Source organism: Gallinula chloropus (assembly GCF_964237585.1).
Source record: "Gallinula chloropus genome assembly, chromosome: 22".
Taxonomy (NCBI): domain Eukaryota; kingdom Metazoa; phylum Chordata; class Aves; order Gruiformes; family Rallidae; genus Gallinula; species Gallinula chloropus.
In genome coordinates this window covers 8,238,202-8,258,931 of record NC_140107.1, presented here as the reverse complement: position 1 = coordinate 8,258,931, position 20,730 = coordinate 8,238,202, and the positions used below count along the sequence as shown (strand labels likewise).

The window sequence follows — 20,730 nt, the reverse complement described above, 5'->3', positions numbered from 1 at the left end:
CTGTGGCCGGGGCCGGGCCCGGGGCCGCCCCTCGCCCGGGCTGGGGGGTCCCCGCCGCCGGGTCCCGCCTTTGTTCCGCTCCGGCTCCGCCGCCGCCAGGGGGCGCCCGGAGCGCGCGCGGCCGCTCCCGGTGCGGGTCCCGGTCCCGGTTCGGGTCCCGGTGCCGGTCCCGGTGCCGCCCCGGCGCATCCCGGCAGCGCCGCCGGCCCCCGGCCTCGGGACCCCCCCACCCTCCCCGGCGAGATCACGGCAACTGAAACCGGCGCTGCCCGGAGATCGAACCCGGCACCGGAGCGGACCCCGGCGAGGGCTGGGACCGGCCCCCGCAGCGCTCCGTGCCGGCGGCAGCATCGTCCCGGGGCACGGGCTGGGCCGCGGCAGCGCCGCGAGCCCCGAGCTCCCGGCCCCGCGTGTCCCCGGACGCGGACGCGGCGGGACCGTCTCCCGGCGTGAGGATCCGGGATGGAGACGCCGCGGGGCCAAAGGCCACCGGGAGCAAAGCGGCCGCCGCCGCCGCGTTATCAGCCGCCGGCGGGGCGAAGGGCGCGGCGAGGAAGAGGAAGGCGGAGCGGGGCCAGCAAGGGCCGGGGGCGGGGGGGCAGGGAGCTCTGCCAGCCCCGGGGGGGCAGCTGAGCCCCACGGACCGCGCCCCACGCAGCCCCCGCACCGGGACCGCCCCGTGTCCCCAGCGCGGGGGGATCCGGGCTGAGCCCCCCACCCGCTGAGGGCCGAAGGGCAGCGGCGCTTCCCGGGCTCCCGGCTGCGGGGAGCCCCCCGAGGACCCCCGGCAGGTCCTGCAGGGCTGGGGGGGGGGGGCACAGAGACACACAGACCCCCCCCCCCCCCCGCCCCGGCTCTCCTATCAGCCCAGGCCAGGCGCAGCCTCTGCCGGGGCTGCTGCCTGGGGCGGGGGTGTCGGGGCGCTGCGGGTGGGTGTTGCCTGTGCCCCGGCCCCCTCCCCACCGCAGCAGGAGGAAACGGCCGTGTCCAGCCTTTCCCGAGGATGAGGATTTCCTTCCTCCCATTGAGCGGGGACCCTGAGGTTAGCACGCAGCCACGGGGCGCTCGACGGGCAGGATGGGGGGGTCCGGCTGGGACAGGAGGGGCAGAGACACCCCTCCCACCTCCCAACGCAAAGCCCTGAGTGCAGCTCCCCACAGGACCCCCCCGTCCCTCCCTGCCGGGCTGGGACCCCGGGCAGCTGCCCACAGAGACCCGGCTTTGCTCGGGGCTCACATGGAGACTTCCATCTCCCCCTCCTCACAGCTTCTGCTTCCTTCTCCCCCTCCCCACAGCTTCACCCCTTTGCCCACCCTGAGGACACTGCTGGTATTTTGGGGGCCAAACGCAGCAGGGAGCCCAGGGGTGATGGAGCCCGTTCCCCCACTGGGGTGCTCTGACTGGAGCTGGCCAAGCTGCCCACACCCTGGCTGCAATCTGGGGCTCCCAGTCACACCAGGAGGGCTCAGAGGTCCCCTCAGCTTCAGCAACAAGACCTTGGGCACTGGTTATCTTTGGACAGGGCTTCCCAGCCTCGAAAGCTGCTTGTGTGCACCCCCATCCCCTTCCTCATCCCGGACGTGGAGGTTACTGGGTTCCCAGAAAAGGCGCTTCCTGCAGCGGGGAAGGGCTGTGGTGGGGAGCAGGGGACACTTCTCCTTTCCCTTGAATCCTCTGGCGGGGAGTGCACAGGGGCTTTCCCAGCAGCCCCAGAGGGGACCAAGTTCCAGGGGAGATCCTGGGTGGGAATTCCCCTGGGAGCAGCAGGGTGGGGGATCAGCTGGGATCCTCGGTGACCCCAGGAGTCCGGGACAACCCAAATGGTGCTGGGCTCAAGGGCAGCGCTGCACCCCGGGGGTCCTGGCCGGGCTCCATCTGCCGCCCTCCCTGCACCCCCTAATCCCGGGATTAGCGCCGGGGGCGGGTTTGCTGCAGGTAACGAGTATCCCTCAGGGAGGCGGTTACAGACATCAACGTGTGGGCAATTACGGCTAATCCCATACCTGCCCCTAACGAGCTGCCGGGGAGAAGCCGGCTGGCAGCGCAGTGGGGTCCCCCAGCCAAGAGAGTAGCAGGTCCAGGGAGCCCACCCACCCCAGGGTGCCCCCAAAAGCACGGCACCCAGGGTACAGGCTGTGCTGGGGGGCACAGAGCAGCCAGCCAGGCAGCATCACCTCCCGGGGCTCGCCCCCCCCGCACACAGACCCGACACGGGGCACAGAAGCCTCCGTCTCCTCTGCCCGCCGGGAATTCCCTCCCCACTTCCCAGCGGATGCAGCTGATGGGAAGCGGCTGTTTTCCCCGAAAAGCCTGTCCCAGCATTCCTGGGAGGCCACATCTGCTGCCCGTGTCCCCATCCCCGGATCCTGCCCCCAGCCAGGTCCCGGCTGGTCCCTCCCCGGCCCGGAGCAGACGGAGGACCCGTGGTGCCGGCTGCTCGGCGCGGGGCTGGGGCAGCCCCCGGCCCCCAAACCTGCGCTGCCGGATCCAGCAGCCGCTGCCGTGGGGAGAGGAACAGGGGGGGGCACAGGGGGCCAGGAGCAGCCCCACGATGCCAAAGGTCCCCAGCCTGGGTGCGCAGTGCGTGTGGCCAATCCCAGCTGGGCCACATCGTCCTTCACCTGGAGGCCAGTAGCTGTAATTCTTCCTTAATAGTCATTAATAAAGCCGAGGCCCTGGAGTGGCTAATTAAGGGCTTGTTCACCCGCTGCCACCTCACACCACAGCAGGTTTTGTGTGAGATCGGGGGGGGGGGGATCACAGAGGGGTGGTGGGAGCATCCTCCCAGTGCCCATCCCACCAGCATCCCTGCTCCCCTGGGATGGGGGCTGCAAGCCTGAGACCCCTGAGCAGCACCCCAAGCCCCACCCCCCACAGACCCAGAGCTGCGGGGTCTCCGTGGGACCCGAATCCAAGGGGTGCCAAGCCGAGGGGCCACCACAGCCCCCACCACTGCCTGACCTTGCCCAGGGCTCGCCTGGCCAAAACCGGGGCAGGACACGGCCCAGGAGGCCCCGTTCGGAGCCACTGAGACCTGCAGTAATTGGCAGCCCTGAATTAGCATATGCACATCCTCATTAGCAATTACACACACACACACACACGCCCTGATTTTTTCATCTGAACAAGCCCACGGTGGGGACCCAGGACCCGGGGTAAGCAAGTGTGGGGCAAGGGGGGGGCAGGACCCCCAGCCCACCCACCCAGCATCTGCTGGTCCTCTGCTCATCACCCGAGACCGCCAAACTCATCACACTTGTGCCATGGAGGCGAGACAACGCCTGCTGCACCCACTGCCGTGCCGCTGCTTCACCCTGGGGCTGAGGGGGACACACACACACACAGAGACAGCAGTCCCCACGGGGAGCAGATGGTGACTTGCAGCACTACAATGCACGGAACAGCGCGGGGGCCAGATGGATCGCAGGGGAGCGGAGCCATCCCATCATCCCCCCCTCATCCCCCCTCTCCGTTTCCGCTGCCATTTTACCCACCCGGCTCCAGCAGCAGCTATAAATATTTATCAGCTCATCCTCTGCTCTGCTGGGGAAGCGGCAGCCGGAGGGTCGGCAGCTCCCACCGCTCCAGCACGCTTCACGCCAAGCTGGGGGGACACTGGGCTGAGGCCCCCCCGACATGGGACACGTCCCCTCCCCGCAGCATCGCTCTGGGTCCCAGTGGAGCTGGGTGGGAATGGTGGTGGAGGGAGATTTGGGGGGCCAAGGGGTGAGCAGGGAGAGCCAGGCAGGTCACCCACCTCCCGGGAAGGTGTCAGCCTCTGCGGTGGTCCCATGCTGGGCATGGCACAGGATGAGGATCCCTCAGCCCTTTTGGAGGTCTGGGGGGACCATGAGCACCCCCAAACCCACCTCTACACCCCTGGGGAACGCAGCTCCCCACTCAGCCCCCAGCCCTGTGGGCAGCAGCACCTCCTCACCCGGCACCACGCTGGAGGGATGTCCTGGGCACCCTGCCCCTGGCGTGGGCACAGGGGGTTGAGCATCCCCGGCCGCAGCGTTGCAGAGCCGGTTGCAGCATCACCCACGCTGCGGCACGCGGCGGCGAGTCCCAGCACGCGGCTGCGGTGGGATGCGCCGAGACCTGCGGTCCCCAGGGCGGCTGGGATGGGGCTCTCAGCCCGGCGCTCACCCGGTTCCCGGCACACGGGGAGTTTCGGTCCCGCTACGGGCGTGGGGGGCATGGGGGCATGATGGGCATAGGGGCGTGGTGGGCATGGGGGGCATGGGGACATGGTGGGTGTGATGGGCATGGTGAGCATGGGGGGCAGGGTGGGCAGGGTGGGTATGGGGGGCATGGTGGGCATGACATGCTGGGAATGATGGGCAGGGTGGGCAGGGTAGGCAGGGTGGGTATGGTGGGCATGGTGGGAATGATGGGCAGGGTGGACATGGTGGGCAGGGTGGGAATGATGAGCAGGGTGGACATGGTGGGCAGGATGGGAATGATGGGCAGGGTGGACATGGTGGGCATGGTGGGAATGATGGGCATGGTGGGCAGGGTGGGCATGGTGGGAATGATGGGCAGGGTGGGCAGGATGGGCATGGTGGGCATGGTGGGCATGGGGAGCATGGTGGGAATGATGGGCATGGTGGGCATGGTGGGCAGGGTGGGAATGATGGGCAGGGTGGGCACATCCTTCTCACACTGGGGCGCTGGGGCAGCCCCTCGCCCAGCCGCGCTTCCTCCTGCCGCCCCGGCCTTCCCGCCGCTCTTCCGCCGGCCCCAGCCGGTGCTGCCGCCCCGTTTCCTGCCCCGGCCCCGCACCCACCGCCTGCTCCCAGCGTTCGCACCCTGCCAGCGCCGTCCGTTGTCCCCACGGTTCTTCTCCAACCCCCGGGCGGGGGGGGAGGCCTGACCCCACCAGAGTGTCACCAACCCAGACCCCCTGTGCCCCCCCACAGGGCTCCAGCCCCCAACCTACTGGTGGGACGCGGCCCGGTGCCGCTGCAGGGTGATCTCGGGGGGGGGGGGGGTCGGTGTTTCACCAGCTGGTCTCTTCCAGCTCAGCGGTAAAGGCATCGAGCGGAGCAAGTCCCCCCCCGGCTCCCACCCGGGGAGCAGCGAGTCCCCATTCCAATCACTTTTGGGGACCCACCGCTGACCCAGTTTTTAACCCACCATGCTGGGGGTTACGGGGGGGGCTGCAGGAGTGAGCAAGAGTGTCCCAGGAGCACTGCCACCCCCCTGCACGAAGCCCCCCACGCCCCCTCTCTCCAGGCCTCCGCCTTGGTTTTGGGAGACAAGGGTCCCGCAGGCAGCTCGTGGGAGCTGGAGCTGGCTCGGTGCTGCTCTGAGGTCAGGCCGTTCCCACGCTGAGCCCCAGGGTCTCCCCCAAACCGGTCGGGTGTGCAGCGCCCGGGAGGTGACTCAGCCCCGCGTCAGCCGGCGGGGAGCGGCGTGTGCCGGCAGGTACCGGGGTGCTGGCGGAGGGCGCGGGCTGTGGCGGCAGGATGGGACCTGTGCGGGGGCTTCCACATCCCCCCCCCCCAGTGAGAAATTTCCTCAGGAAGCGAGAAATTTCCTTTTCCTTCCCTCTTGTGGAGCTGCAGAGCGGGCGGCATCGTGCTGGGGGCCCTACCCCTGCGCCCCGCTCCCTAAAGCAGCCCCCTCTGTGTGTCCCCCTGACCCCAGGCACACTGAGGGGGTGAGACCCGGCCAGGGCCCCGTGTCTCCCCGTGTCTCCCCGGTCCCAGCACCTCTGGCCGCCCCTGGGGGCTCCCCACACACCAGGCACCCCAAGGGGCTGTCGCCAGCCCCCTGCACCAGCCAGGAATAAGTGGATTAGGGAACAATCTCGTTATCGCTGCCGTGGGATGGGGATGGGGATGGGGATGGAGACACTTTGGGGGGGGAGGTCGGTGGTGGGAAGTGCCCAGTGTGGGGCAGACCGTGGCCACGGTGCTTCAGCAGCGAGGGTTCGGCTGCCTGCTGCTCCCAGCGCTGCGGCATCCGGGCTCTAATGAGCCAGGACGGTTAATTAGTCAGTGTCAATTTATGTTAATTAGTCAGAGGAGTCGAGAGACTGATTCCTCTGCCACCTGGCTGGCACCGCAGCGGGATGCGCAGGGCCCGGCTGGGGGGGTCCACACACGTGTGTGTGTGTGTGTGTGTGTGTGTGTGTGTGTGTGTGTGTGTGTGTGCACCTGGGCGCACGAGTGTGTGCTCACATGGGTGTGGGCACACTGATACGTGTGTGCACAACTGGGGGGAGTGTGCACAGCCACCTGCACACCCATGCACCCATGCACAACCCCCACACACTCCCGTGCACCAGTGCACACACATCCCCACGTGCTCGGGCACTTGTGCACCCACACACTCGTGCACCAGTGCACACACATCCCCATGTGCTTGTGCATCCGTGCACACACATCCCCACGTGCTCGGGCACTTGTGCACCCACTCACTCGTGCACCAGTGCACACACATCCCCACGTGCTTGTGCATCCGTGCACACACATCCCCACGTGCCCGGGCACTCGTGCACCCATGTGCACACCCCCCCACGTGCTCGTGCACCCCCGGGCAGACCGTGCACACGCAGCTCAGGGAAGCTGAGCTCCCGTCACCACCACAGCCCGTTCTGCCCCGAGCAGGCGCTGGGGGTGACGAGGGACGGCTCGGGCACGGCCCCGGTGAGCCGCACCGGGCAGCGTGGGCTGGGCCGTGGGCTGGGCCCGTGGGCACGGCTGGGACGTGAGACGTTTCCGGCGGGTGATTCATGCTGTTCGCATTTACTGCCAGACCGGCCAGGGCTGAAACCCCAGAGGAAGCCGCAGGGATTTCCTAAGGGCTCAGAAAAACTCCCCCCCCCCCCCCTCCCCGCGCTCTCCCCGCACCCCATCGCTGCCCGCTGTGATTTCCTCCTCCCTCGCCCCGGGTCGGAGCGCAGCCGCGCTGGGGGGATGGAGCCATGGGAAGCATCGTGAGGACGGGAAGCTGCCGGCAGCGGGAGAGGATCCAGGCTCTGCAGCGAGGGGGGCAGAGGATGGGAGCCACAGCCAGCTGGGGATGGAGCCCCTCTCCGGGCTGGGGAGCTGAGATGGGCTGAAGCTGCTCTGAGCCGGGGGTGAAGCTGCTCTGAGCCCGGGGTGAAGCTGCTCTGAGCCGGGGGTGAAGCTGCTCTGAGCCAGGGGTGAAGCTGCTCTGAGCCGGGGGTGAAGCTGCTCTGAGCCGGGGGTGAAGCTGCTCTGAGCGGGGGTGAAGCTGCTCTGAGCGGGGGTGAAGCCGCTCTGAGCCGGGGGTGAAGCTGCTCCGAGCCGGGGGTGAAGCTGCTCTGAGCCGGGGGTGAAGCTGCTCTGCTGTGGTTTACTCGCCGCGTGCTGCCGGTGCTGCAGCCTGCACTGCTCTGGGGTTCTGGGCTCTGTTTCTCCTTAAAGCAAGGTTGCAGCTGCACAAAGAGCCAGGCAAAACCTTCACTGGGCTCCCAGCAAAGGGCTCAGCTCCTGCCATGAGCTGGGGGGTGCATGTGTGCCCCCCCCGAGGTGCCCGCAGTGGGATGCTGAGGCCGGATGCTGCCCCAGGGCTGCTCGGCTCAAGCCTGGAGCTGCTAAAAATACCCCCCCCCGTGTCTTTACCACCCCAGCCGAGCTGTTGCAGCCACCACCACATAAGCTATGCAAACGAGACCGAAATTAAATCAGCGAGAGAAATCTGTTAACCCCTGCCAGGGCTCAGCCCCCACCCCCTCCCCACGGGCACCACGATGGGGCTGGGGACACACAGGGTGCCAGGGCTGCCCCTGAGCGCAGGGAACAGGGTGTGTACCCCATAGCGGGGCTGAGCCGCCGTCCCCCCTCTGTCCCCAGCTCCCCCCCAGGCTCCAGCCATCTGGCCAGGGTGTGTTAGAGGCAGGGAGAAGCCGGGAAGAAAGGAGGTCAGGGCTGCGGTGGGGGACGGGCTGAGCCTGCACCCACCTTCCCCTCCTCAGCAGGGAAGTGGGAACCTCTTGTGGGGCGACCAAGGTGGGGACAGCACTTCGGGGTGCCCGGGGATGGATCCCAAAGCACATCCCTCCCCAGCCACGGCAGCTGGGCTGTGGGCTGTGCCAGGCAGACTTTGCACGGCTGCAGCGTTACACCCGAGCCCGGGCGTGTGGGCTCGGTGCTGGGAACGTGGTGCCAGCCCCGCGCCTGCGCCCGCCAGCCCTTGCAGCCAGCTGCCTGCATCCCATGCATTTTTAAGAAAGAACAAGGTTAGTGGGTCACTCCAGCGCCGGAGGCTTTTCTCCAGCTGAGCTGCTTTGCTGCCAAACCCAGCCGGGCTGGCGGCTGCCCGCACCGCAGCAGCGAGGGGGCTGATGCGGGGGTGGGGGGGGGAAGGGGGTGGGCAGGCAGCACCCCAGCCTGGTGTAGCATCGCTGGAAATGCTGCGGCTGCAGCTGCCCCCGGGGCTGCGATGGTTCTGCCCCCACCAGCTCCGGCCACCGTGCATCCCTGGAGGCAGCCGAGAGGTCGGGATGCAGCCAGACCAGTCCCCATCCTGCTGCCGGGGTGCAGGGAGCGGGCACGCACCGTGCTGGGGTGGGGGGGTCTGCGGCCCCCAGTACTCCCAGTAGAGCCGCAGGGCCCCCGGCCAGGCTGGCCAGGGCTGGCAGAGAGAGGAAAGGCGCCGTGGTTAAAAGTTAACGCGGAGACAAAGCAGAGCTGGGGTGGCAGCAGACACAAACAGCCCCCAGCTTTATGGCAGCCCAGCCCTGAGAAAGGGGTGAGGGGCTCCGTCCCCACTCTGCCCAGCCTCCCCCCCCCCCCCCCCCCCCCATGGCGCTGCCTCGGCACCGTCACCCCAGGGAGAGCTGTGCCCTTGTCTGCACTCGCACACACGTGTGCAGAGCAACACGCGTGTGCACCGGCGTGTCACGGACCCGGGAGGGCACCGCTGGGGTCAGGCTGAGCCCAGGCTTTGTGGGGAGCAGCCGCAGCGATGCAGCCCCCCGTTGCCGTGCAGCCCCGGCGCCCGCATCCCCCCCCCCCGCCCCCCGCATCCCACCACGGCGCAGCCGTTGCCATGGCTACGGCCATGCAAGTCTGGGCGAAATGCATCTGCCGCTGCAGCCTGCCGAGCGTGGGGGTGGGGAGGGCACCGCTGCTGCCGGCACGCTGGCCAGGGCCCCCAAAACAGCCCCCCCACCCAACAGACCCCCCCCCCCGAGCCCCACACCGGCCGCCGTCCCCTCCCAGCACCTTTGCCAAGAGCAGGACCCATGGTGGGATCGTGGGGATTGATGGGGGGGGGTGGGATGCCCATCGCATCGAGGCCAGGCTTGGCAAGCCTGGGGAGGGGGGCAGAGCTTGGTACCTGCCTCCAGTGGGGACAAACACCCCCCCCGGTGGAGACAGGGAGCCCGGCTGGGACTCCTGGGGGTGCAAAGTGATCCCCAAGCGCCAGGCTGGGGCACAGAGCAGCGACCCCCAGGAGCCCATCACCAGGGTTTCGGGGCTTTGCGGGCCCTGAGGCTCCCACCCAGCCCTGCCCAGGGTCACAGCAGCCCCAGGCGCAGTTTTGGTTTTGCTCTGAAGGAGGGGAATTCCTGGCTATTGAGCAATCCAGGCTGGGGACAGCCAGGGCTCAGGGAAAGGGGGATTTCTCCTGGAAAGTTGCAGCAATCCCAGCGCCGCCGTGATTCCCCGGCTGAGCTCCCCTCCCAGCTCCCCCCCCTGCCTACAGCCCACCCTGGTGGGGACCGAGCCCCTGCCCCATCCCACCTGCGTGGGGTTTCAGGGTTTTCCTGGCCCCACAGGCTCCAGGCTCGGCACTGGGATTTACAGGGGGGATGATGGGCACCCCAAGCTGCACACCCCCAGCAGAGAACCAGCATCTCCTGGTACGGGGAGCAGCGCTGAAGGGGTTAATGGTATTGACACTTCAGGTTCCTAATGAGGCTTTAAAGTTAATAGACCATTAAGATGAGAAGGAAGGGTTGCATCTCTCAGGGTTTGGGTACCAGAAGATAACGACCCCTCCCTCAATCTCCCACATCCCCCCTTCTGGCTCTCCCCATTCCCCCAGCCCTGGCCTGGGCGTCCCTTCGCCTTCCTGGCTGTCTGTCCGTCCAGTCCATCCCATCCCATCTCATCCCATCCCATCCCGGCCCCTTCCCCCTCTGCACACACACACACTGGCCTCTCTCTGCCTGGCCCGTCAGATGTTGCTGAAAGGGAACAATGCGAGTTATTGTCTCCCCCCCGCTCGCAGGCATCAAAACCCAGCAGCACAACAAAAAGACACATTGAGTGGCGGGGAGAAAGGGGCCCATAGAGCCCCGGCTGCGCGCCGGGGGAGGCACCGCAGCCCCACAGCATCCCAGCGCCGCTTTCCTGTCCCGGGGCCGGCAGCACCGGCTGCCCCACGACGCGGTCGGCTGGCTGCCACCAGCCCCAGGGGCATGGGGAAAAGGGGTCACCACGCTGGGCTGTGGGGAGGGGGGGCTGGTGGTGGAGATGTGGAGCTGTTGGTGCCAAAGGATGCAATGGTGGGATGAGCGTCGTGGGCATGCACATGGAGCTGTGATGGGATGGGGGTGTGGGATGGGGGAGTGAGCACAGGCCAGACCCCCACCAGCCGTGTGCCCACCCCTCAGAGACGCAGGGCTTGCCCGTGGGTGTAATCTCTGGGGGCAGGGAAGGAGCCAGGCACAGCTCTGTGCGGCTTGGCCCAGGCCTTACCTCTGAACCCGTGTCCATGGGACTGCCATCCCATCCCCCAGCCCACCTACATGGGAACAAGGCAGGCAGTGTGCCCAGCACAGCTCCAAGGTCACACAGGTCACCCCAGGGATGGAGGGAGCTGAGCCCACCCCCAGGACAGCCACAGGCTCCCACTGCCCAGGGGGTTCACTGTCCCCAGGGAAGGGCAGTGCCCCGATGCAGCCAGGCTGGGCTCCCTGCGGGGGTGGGCACAGCACCGGGCAGTGGGGCGATGCCCAACCCGCCCGGGAGCCCGGCACACGTCCCCGCCACGCGCCCCAGCCGCAGGGTGCAGACGCGCTCCCGTGGCACCTCTGCAGGCAGCTCCGGAGGAAACGGGACGGGAAAAGCTCGGCTTGGACTGAGTGTGGCTTTTGTTTCCATTATAAACTTCCCTTATAACGAGGAAGGAGGCTCTGGAACAGGGTCCCTGCGCGGCCCTGGGGCTGGGGGTCCCTGCCAGCACTCCAAGGCAGGAGGGAGCAGAGCCCGGTGTGCAGTAGCACCCATCCGCCCTCCCGTCTCTGCTGCCAGCTGGATGCTGCGGCCCCTTTTCTCTCCGGACACCCGCTGGCAGTCATCCTGCTCCATAACGCATCCGAACCGGCAGCAGCACGGCTCGCTCAGGGTCAGGGAGCCCTTTATCAGCCCTGAAATGCAGCCCAGAGCGGGGATGCTGCAGATAAAGCGCGTGGGACGAGCATCCCGCCTGGGCAAGGGCATTGCCGCGGGTTCCTGTGCTCCCAGGAGGAGCTGGGAGAGACGGCTGGGCTGGGAAAGGGAATGCAGGGGGGCTCCCCACAAGCTGCTGATCCCCATGGTGCAGAAACACCCCTGGGAATGTGCCCATGGGGAGGCACCCGGGACCCATCGCATCCCACCACTGTCCCCATCCTGATTCCTGGGGCAAAGCGGGGCTGCGGGCCCTGGGCAGCACAGCACAGCCCACCCCACCCCAGGCACCCCGCTGATGAAGTTGGAGAGGTTGTAGGTTGAGAGGCTTGGCTTTGTTTGCAAAGGCTCCAGCTCCTGGCCGAAAAGAAGGACAGATGGTCTGCGAGATAAGAGGCAGAGGGGATTGCTCTCTCTTTCCTCCAGCGTGACTCACAGCTGCCAACCTCTGCCCCTGGCCTCACCGGAGAAGGGGCTGATGGGGGGAGAAGGGTCCCCGGGCCGGGAGAGCGGGGCCGGTGGGATGCAGGGAGGATGTTACCCGAGTGGAAAGCGAGCCCAGAAATAGCAAACGCAGTTACACAAGGGCCCGGTTGCCATGGGATCTTCACAACCAAAAATGACGGGGCTCTGGCAAATACAAGAACGGGCCCTTTTATATGTTTCTATGGGAAGGCAGCGCCTCGCTGCAGCCTCCCAGGCTGGAGCCTTTCCCAGGGCAGGAAGGACTCTGGGGACACGGGTTGTGGCACCAGCTCTGTGCGGGCGGCAGGGAGACCCCCCCGGCAAAGCCCCATGAAGACCCTTGCTTGGGTCCGGGACGCTGTGTCCCACTGCAGAGGGTTGGTGGGCACTGACTCAGCAGCCAGCCCGAGCGACAGCGCAGCCACGACCAGGCCCAACAGCGACCAACTTCTACTTGGGCGACGGACTGGAAAGACCCCCACGGCCACCACATCACCCAGCTCTTCCTCCTGCCTGCCCGGCCCTCGTTCCCCGCAGAAATCCCCCAGCATGAAGTTCAGCAGATTGTCCTTCTGCAGCTGAGGACAGCCCCCCCCACCCCCCAGCACCTGCAGTGTGTCCCCCCCCCAAGCCCCTCTGCCCCGTCCCCTCCAGGGCCACCCATCCAGAGCATCGCTGGCCGCAGGGTCATGGCCCAGTGCTGCACCACAGGTCCTGGCAAAGCCAAACCAGAGGCAGGCACAGCTGGGGGACGTGGTAGCAGCTCCATCCCATGCCAAAGCTGCCATGGTGGCAGAAGCCACCACCACCCATCCCTGCACACAGCACAGCCCGATCCCTCACACTCTCCCTGCTGGAATTCTCTCCCTGGAGTGATCTAATTAGCTAATTCCTTTGCTATTTATAAATCAATATGGAAATCCCTCTGCTTTATTCCCAGCGCTGTCGGTTGCCCCGGCTGGGCCCCTAACTCTGTTAAAATCCTCCAGCAGATGATCAGAGGCTCGTGGGTGACTCTGGATACATGAATAAATAATCACACTAATTCTTCATTAAGGGCTGGGGGAACGTGGCGGGTGGCAGGAGCCGGGCAGGGGGCTGGGGACTGCACCCTCCTGCCCCACCCCAAACCCCCCACCCTCCCTCCACCCCCCCGGGTGCAGGGCTGAGCTCGCTGCTCTGCCTCACAGCCCATCCGTGCTTCACACCTCATAAATTAATCATCAGCACGCAGTTTAAGTAGGTCTGGAAAGTGGAGAAATCACATCCGCAAAGATCCTGCGTCCCCGAGGCCTCTCGGGCAGGAGCAGCGCGAGGGGAGCAGACAGATTTGTCTGCCTGTCCATCTGCTGCAGGAGCAGACAGCCCCCTAATCTGCCCGTCTGCCTGCACCCTCCAAATCCCTGCCACAAAGTCCTGGGAGCTGGTGGAGACCCAGAGCTGGAGCACCCAGAGGGGACCCACATTCAGCGCACGGAATGCTGAGGCTCCGGCACTGTGGCCGGACCAAGTGCCGCTCCGGAGCCGGCTGAGAGCTCCTGGTGCTGCTGCCATCGGTCAGGGACTGACACCTGCAGCAGAGCCAGGCCTGGGGAGAGGAGCCACGTTTGGGAATCTCCGGGGGAAGGTGGCTGTTTATACCCAGGGCCCTTCCGCAGCGCCGCACAAGAGGGTTGGCAAGAAAAGCCGGGATCACGGGCGATGTGGCGACTGGGGGTCCCTCGGGGATGCAGCCTGCTAGAGAATGGGATGCGAGGTCTCCTGCATCGCCTCTGAGGGTGATGGGGGTGCCCTCCCCCCCCCGCCCCCCCCAAGCAGGTCTGCATCCTGACCTGTCTCACCATGCTAAAGTTTGCCCTTTAGAGACATCACATCTGCCTCCCGTCACTCCGGCGCTGCCCGCTGATCGCTGTGGCAGGGGAGCAGCGGGGTGTAAAGCACTGTATCCCCTCTGGCCAAATGTAGGAGAGACCTGGGCTTTGCAGGGGGGGTGAGGAGATGATGGGGGGCGGGGGGCTGAGGCAGGAGCCCTGGCTGAGCCAGCAGCATGGAGCATGGCAGCCCCAGCCTGATAAATCCCTGTTCCGCAGCATGGGGGACATCTTTGCACCCCCCAGCCCAACAGACAGCTGCACCAGGGATGCCACTGTCACCCCAAAGGCTGCACCCCCAGAGCCCCCACCCAGCTCACAGGGATGGTGCAGATGGGTGCTGGATTATCAGCGCTGCTCGCTTTAGCGGCTCCCCTTGGATCTGGGGATGGGATGGGGATGGGGATGGTGATGGTGATGGGGATGGGGATGGGGATGGGATGGGATGGGATGGGATGGGACAGCAGTGTCAGAACTCTCCATATCCCTGTGGAGAAGAGCCAGGACAAAAGGAAACTCTGTGGAGAGATGTAAGACCACTCCCCAAATGTGGGAGGAAAAGCAGGTCTGGTGCAGATGCTGCCCAGCGCCGGGTGGCTCCTGGGACAGAAGGAAGGGCTCACTAGCCATGGCTCTGCTGGGTTGTGTTTCCCAGCAGTGAGGGCTGGGGACGCTGGGCTCCAGAACGAGCGTGTTTACTGACTGATTCACTACTCTTGCTTGGCCCGTTTGTCTTCCCAAAGCAAACAGCCTCTGGAAAGCGCGTGCTGCTCCATGGGTACGTCCTCCACAGCCCCTCTCCAGCCCTCACGGCTGCTCAGGCCACTCTTGATCTTGCAGCTGGCCGAAGGCGCAGGCGGCCGGGCTGGCAGCACCCAGCAGCCATTCAGAGGCTTTATCAACTGGCGACCAAAAGTCAATAAGGAAGATGCCGCCTGGTTTAATTAACAGGGAAATTTCGCTCTAACGGGGGTGAGATGATGTGTGCCGGAGGGGGGGGGAGGGAGGACAGAGACAAAACATGACCTTGTTGGGGGAGCACACACAGCAGCACATTGTTTTCCCCTCGGAGACGCTGGCCTTGATCCTGCACAGGCTCTGCAGTGCAGCTGGGGGCTGGGGGGGGGTGGTCCAGGTCAGGTTGGGCAGGACCAGGGGGCCGGGAAGGTGCCAAGGCCGTGGGGCTCGGGACATGGCACTCAGGACCCGCTGCAGCTGCTGGAGGGGTGCGGGTTGGGCAGGACCAGGGGGCCGGGAAGGTGCCAAGGCCGTGGGGCTCAGGACATGGCACTCAGGACCCACTGCAGCTGCTGGAGGGGCACAGGCTGGTGGGGGGACATCGGAGTGGCTGAAAGGGTCTCGATTTGGGGGGCTCACATCTCCATTCAGGGGACCCACCCAGTGAACTCAGCTGTGCCTGGGTGCCAAGGGGACTGTCCACCACACTTACTGCTGGCTCCAGGCTGCGGCAGGGCTGCAGCCGGTGGCCCTGGCAGCAGGGGGAAGCTGCAGGCCCCTGGCCAGCGTTACCAACCCTCCGGCTGAGTCTCACTTTCTTTTCTCCAGAGAGACCCTTTTCCGGGAAGGCAGAGAGGAGGAAGACATCTACAGGGGAAAAACCAGCCGGTCCATGTGCCTGCGAGCACAGGAGGCGGGGAGCTGGGGTGTCACCCATGGCACAGCCAGCCCTGCACAGCAGGAGGGGAACTGGTGGGGCTGGGACGAGCTGGACCCTGGGGGAAGTGGCACCCCGGGGTGACAGGGCTTGGGCAAGTGGCTCCTGGGGGTGGTGGGGCTGGCACAAGTGGCACCGTGGGACCCTCACCAGGGTGTTTGGGCTGGGGACAGAGGTACCCCAGGGGTGTCAGGGCTGGGATGGGCAGCACCCCGGGGGTGTCGAGGCTGAGGGCAGCGGTGCCCCAGCGGTGTTTGGGCTTGGGGGGTGGAAATACTTCAGGGGTGCTGGGGCCAGGATGAGCAGCATCCCGGGGGTGGTGGGTGTGGGGGGAACGGCACCCCGTTCCCCTTCCCCGCCGACCACCTCCCCCCAACGCCTGGCTTCACCCCGCCCAGGCTCGCCCCGACCTCCGGGGTCGCACAGCCGGGCGGGTGTGTGTGGGGGGGAATGGAGACCGTCAATACCCCCCGGCCCCGGCGGGGCGGTGGCTCCATCCCCGTCCTCCGCCCCCGGGGCGGGCTCGGCGGCGGCCCGCCCCCGCCCCGCGCCTTATTACCGGGGCGGCGGGGGGCTCTCCCCACTCCCTCTCGGCGCCGCTCGCCCGCCGCGGCGGGGTCCGCCCGACGTGCCGCACCATGGGCAGCCAGGGCTCCAAGGCGGCCAAGGCGGAGGGCAGCGCCCCGCCGACCGGCCACGCCGCCGCCACCGAGCCCGCCAAGGCCAACGGGCAGGTAGGTACCGGGTTGGGGGAGGCACCGGGGAGCCCCGGGGGTTGGGGAGGAGGAGGGGGTGGGCGAACAAAGGCGGCGGCTGCCGCTGTCGGCGGGGAAGGGTCGGGGGCGGCGCGGGGGGGGGGGACCCTCCTGCCCGGCGGGGGCCCAGCGATGCGGCCCCGCCCGCGCCGCGCCCCGGGCTCCCTCCCGGCACCGGGCGGCGACCCGCTCCGCCGCCTTGTTCCGCTCCGGCCCCGGGCGTGGAGCGCGGGCGCCGCCCGGTGGCAGCGAACCGGCACCCCCCCGGTGCACCCCCCTCCCCCTTCACTGTCACCTAGTGCACCCCCCAACCCAGTGCAGCCCCCCCCTTCCCCGGGCGGGAGAGCTTTGGGGAGGGGGCTGCCGTGTCCCGCCCGTGCCTAACGCGATGCTCCGCTGTTTTCTCCCCCCCCACACCCCTCCCCATCCCATCCCCGCAGGAGAACGGCCATTTGAGGCTCAACGGGGACATGACGCCCAAGGTGGGCGGCGAAGCGGCGCCCCTGAACGGCAGCGGCTCGGCCGAAGCCCTCAGCGAGGGGAGCAAGGGCGAGCCGGGCGGCGGGGACGCCATCGAGCCCGCCCCCCCCGCCGACGGGGCGGGTGCGCAACCCGAGGGCGCCGCGGCCCCCAAGGACACCCCCAAGAAGAAGAAGAAGTTCTCGTTCAAGAAATCCTTCAAGCTGAGCGGGATCTCGTTTAGGAAGAACAAGAAAGACGCCGGGGACTCCTCCGGGTCTTCTCCCACCGAGGACCGAGGCAAGGAGGCGGCCAAGGGGGAGGAGAACCCCGCTTGCTCGGCCAGCGGGACCGAGCCGTCGGCCCCTCCCGAGGAGGGGACAGCGGAGGAGGAGCAGGGCAGCCCCGGGGAGAGCGGCCCTGCGGGTGGGCAGCAGGGAGCCGAGCCCAAGAGGGAGGATGCAGAAGCGGGGGGAAGCAAGGAAGAGGAGAAGCAGCAGCCAGGGGAGAACCCTGGGGATACAGCCAAACCGGAGGAGCCCTCAAAACCCGCGGGGCCTGAGCCTACAGCAGCCCCGGTGGCAGAGCAGAAGGAAGAGTAGAGCCCACTTGGCATCGTCTGGAGTTAAGACTCTTAGGCTGTCCCCTCCGTCCTGTAACACCAGGGACTGGCTGCCTCCCCCTCGCACCTCCCCATCCCACCTAGAACTGACACCGCTCTCCAAATCCCACCCTTCCTCGAGTTATTTCCTTCCTGCCCTTATTAGGAAGCCGGTTTGGATTCCCACTACCACCACAACTTGGAGTAGTTTTACCCGAACCCCATAAAACTGGTGAGGAAGACTATCCTGGACGTAACTGGAATTTACAGTTTGTAAGACCCCAGATCCTGCATCCCGCTCTGGTTTCTCTGCTGGCCTCCTGACTGTCCCCCCTCTGCCCCTGCAGCCTTCAAAGCCCAGCAAAGCCAGTGACTGTTCAATGGATTCTTCTTTCTTTTTTTTCCCCTCCTCTCAGTTTACATTCCTGGTTCTGACTTTTCATTTAAAGTATTTTGTGCTTTTTATAGAAATCGATGGTTTAAAAGCTAATCTGGTTAGGTTTTTTTTTGTTTTATAATGTCTTACTATTGGCTTAAAACCCTAAAGCTTGTAAGTCCGCTGTGTTTAATTCTGCTTCTAAGGGATAAATAACTTTTAGGGTGTGGGGTGGAGGGAGGGGGCCTGCCAGCTGTATAATGTGAAACAACATTGTTTTCTCTGTAAATAATTTTTTTTAATGGCCAAAACACTTGATTTGCAGTTTTCTAACTTCTAAAAAAAAAAAAAGTAATTAAAATTAAAAAGCTGTATGGGCTTTCTTGTAACATTTGAAAGGAATAAATGGTGACCCCTTCATGGGTGAGCTTGAGTCCTTCTTGTCCTGGATGCCAGGCGAGGGCCAGGGAAGAGAGCAGTGGCTGATTTAGTTCAACAGCTGCTGGGTTTAATCACCCCAGCCCTGGCTCTGCTCACAGTTAATTGACTTGCAGCAGATGTAGAGCCAGAGCCACAAAGGACTTTCTCACAGCAGCCTCTTGCTGCTACCTTAGAATCACCCTTCAGCTGGCTGCTGGGTACCTGTTTTCCTAGGGATTTAACCCATTTTCTTCCTGGGTGGGGGTTAAGGCACAGGTCTTTCCTCATAAGGAGGGGCCCAGGAGGGCTCATGGGGCCAACACCCAGCTTGAGCTTGGTTTCTTTAATAGACCTTTAACTGTCTCTCTTGATGGAGAAGCATGCTTAGAGCACAAGAGTGATGCAGAGGGAGTGAGGATTTAATCCTAAAGGGAGAATGGGGCCATGCTGGGTCCTGCTCCCCTTTACCCTGTGATCTGTATGGGGCTGGAGGTGACTCGTTGGGGTTTCTCTGCCCCAGGGGTGCGCACACAGCAGGAGGAAGGAGCACAGGCCCTGTCCAGCAGCTCGGTGCTCCCTCCATTAAATGGCTGGCTCCTCCACTCACCTGTCCCTGCAGCTCGGGCTGGCGAAGGAGGAGGGCAGCGATGGATGGAGCATTGTTTGCCCAGTTGCCCAGGCTCAGGGCAAGAGCCAGCAGCTCCTCTGTCACCCTGAAGGTAGGTGGAAAAGGCCAAAATCTCTTTGTTTTGCGCAGCACATCCCCATCGTGACAGTGGGAAGGTGAAGCAAGAGACCAGCTGCAGCTGGGGCTCCATCCCTCATTGCCAGGGGGGCAAAAAACATGGTGGTGGTGGTCGTGGGGGGAAGGTGTTTTTAAATAGAGGTGCTGCAGCCTGCTAATCACACCCCAGGCTGCCCGTGGGCTGCCGTGCAAGGCAGCTGCATTGTGCTCCAGCCGAGAGCCGGGGCTCCACACATCGGCCAGGGAGCTGCCGTCGGCGGCGCGGCAGCCATTTTAAGAAGGGCTGGAAGAGGGAGGAGGAGGAGGAGGAGGCGGCTGGCAGGTTGTTGGCAGCTGGTGGGGGCAAAGTGGCGTTGTACCCTCGGTTTTGTTGCAGGAGATGGGGGCAGGGGGGGTTAATCCTCTGCTGGGGTGGAAAGGAGAGCTGTTTCCTGGAGCGTTACCGCAGCAGAGAGGCAGCCGTGGCACACAAAGGTTTTGCTGGGGTAGCTGCAGCAGCAGCAGATCCGGCTGCTGAACCTTTCCTGTCCCTTCCAGGTGGGGCTGCTGCTGGGTGGCAGGAGTAACCTGCTCCAGATTGTGCTAAAGAAACGGTTTTCATTTAAATAGCAGCTGAAAAGCACGGAGGGCCAGCCAAAAGCTCCTCCCTTCCCATGGCCGATGCTTCCCTGGCTGGGTCAGCCCTGTGTTCAGCACAGAAGCTGGGTGAAGCATTGTACCCCCAACCTAACGGGCACCCCCTTCACATCAGCCCAGCCCTGGGCTGTAATTTAGGAAAGAGAGAGAGAGAGAAGGGCCCTGGGGATCCTCAGTAAAGAGCTGCGAGCAACCAAAACCCACAGTGGTGGTGGTTTAACTTCCCTTTTCAGGAGAGAAAGGTCACAAGGAGGATTTCACGGCTGTTTTATGAAACACCAAAGTTGGGGAAGAAGCACCCACAAAAGAAGGCAAAGCACCCTTTCCCACACAGCCCAGAGTAAGCTCCAAGTAAAATCCTTTGGTGGATGCATTTGAACCAGCACATGGATCAAACTCTCTCTGTGGAAGGGGGTGGAAGAAATCTCACTTCTCCTTCCTTTCCAAAGCCTTTTTCTTTTGGACCCCACACTGTGGTGTCATTGCAACCAAGGTACCACCACCATTTCCCAGGAAAGGCCCCAAAACCAAAGTGTGCTCCCACCCCAACCATGTACAAACTCACACCAACCATAGAAATGTACCAGTTTTTATTACAAAGATTCTCAAAATTCAAAATAAAAGCATCTTTAGAAAAAAACCACAATATATTCCCTCTCCCCCCTCCCCCCCTGACACAAAGATACACTGATCTCTCTTGTTTCACATACAAACACTAAAGAGCAGGATCCAAAGAGACTAAAAAAACTCACGGTGGAAAAGGGGGGGGGGTGGGGGGGGAAAAAGCATTTAAAAAAATAAACCATTTTAAAAATAACCTGTGTTAAGTTAGCAGCATTATTAGAGTTGAAACCATCAGCAGCGCTCCGTGGGAGGTACAGACCCTCTGCTGGACAGAGGAATCCCCCTGAGAAAGGAGAGCAGCGAGTCAAAAACCGCCTGCAAAACTTCTGCAAAGCACGTCACTGAAAAAAAACCACCTCTTCTAGTGATCAGCTGCACAGAGTGAGACACCAAAGAAAGGCCAGGTCTGGTCACAAAAGCCTTTTGGGTGTGAGGATGCGTGGGAGTAGGAAGAGGAGTAGTTATAAAAATGTACAGAGCCCCATCTGCTGTTCCCTCGCAAAGATAACAGCTCAGGGGGCTGGTAAACACGGGCTCCATGTTTACTGGCCTTGGGAGCAAGAGGAGGGGAAAGATTGGAGTTGAGAAACGTGTTGCTTTGCTTCAGAGAAGGGGTCTTCAGCAAAGGCCACGCATCAACAGGGTCTGGCCTTTGGAGGGGGGGTCGGGAAGGTCTGCAGAGGACGGGAGTGAGCAGAGGAAGCACCTCCCAGCACGTGGCGTTG

At 64.5% G+C, this 20,730-nt stretch overlaps 1 protein-coding gene across 1 annotated transcript; it reads left to right on the top strand.

The window, feature by feature from the left end:
- The first annotated feature begins 15,992 nt into the window (after positions 1 to 15,992).
- Positions 15,993 to 17,936, top strand: MARCKSL1 (MARCKS like 1). Its single transcript, XM_084274281.1, has 2 exons — positions 15,993 to 16,123; positions 16,585 to 17,936. The coding sequence occupies exons 1-2, from the start codon at positions 16,028 to 16,030 to the stop codon at positions 17,203 to 17,205; spliced, it is 717 nt and encodes a 238-aa protein (XP_084130407.1). The 5' UTR covers positions 15,993 to 16,027; the 3' UTR covers positions 17,206 to 17,936.
- Positions 17,937 to 20,730: the final 2,794 nt, after the last annotated feature.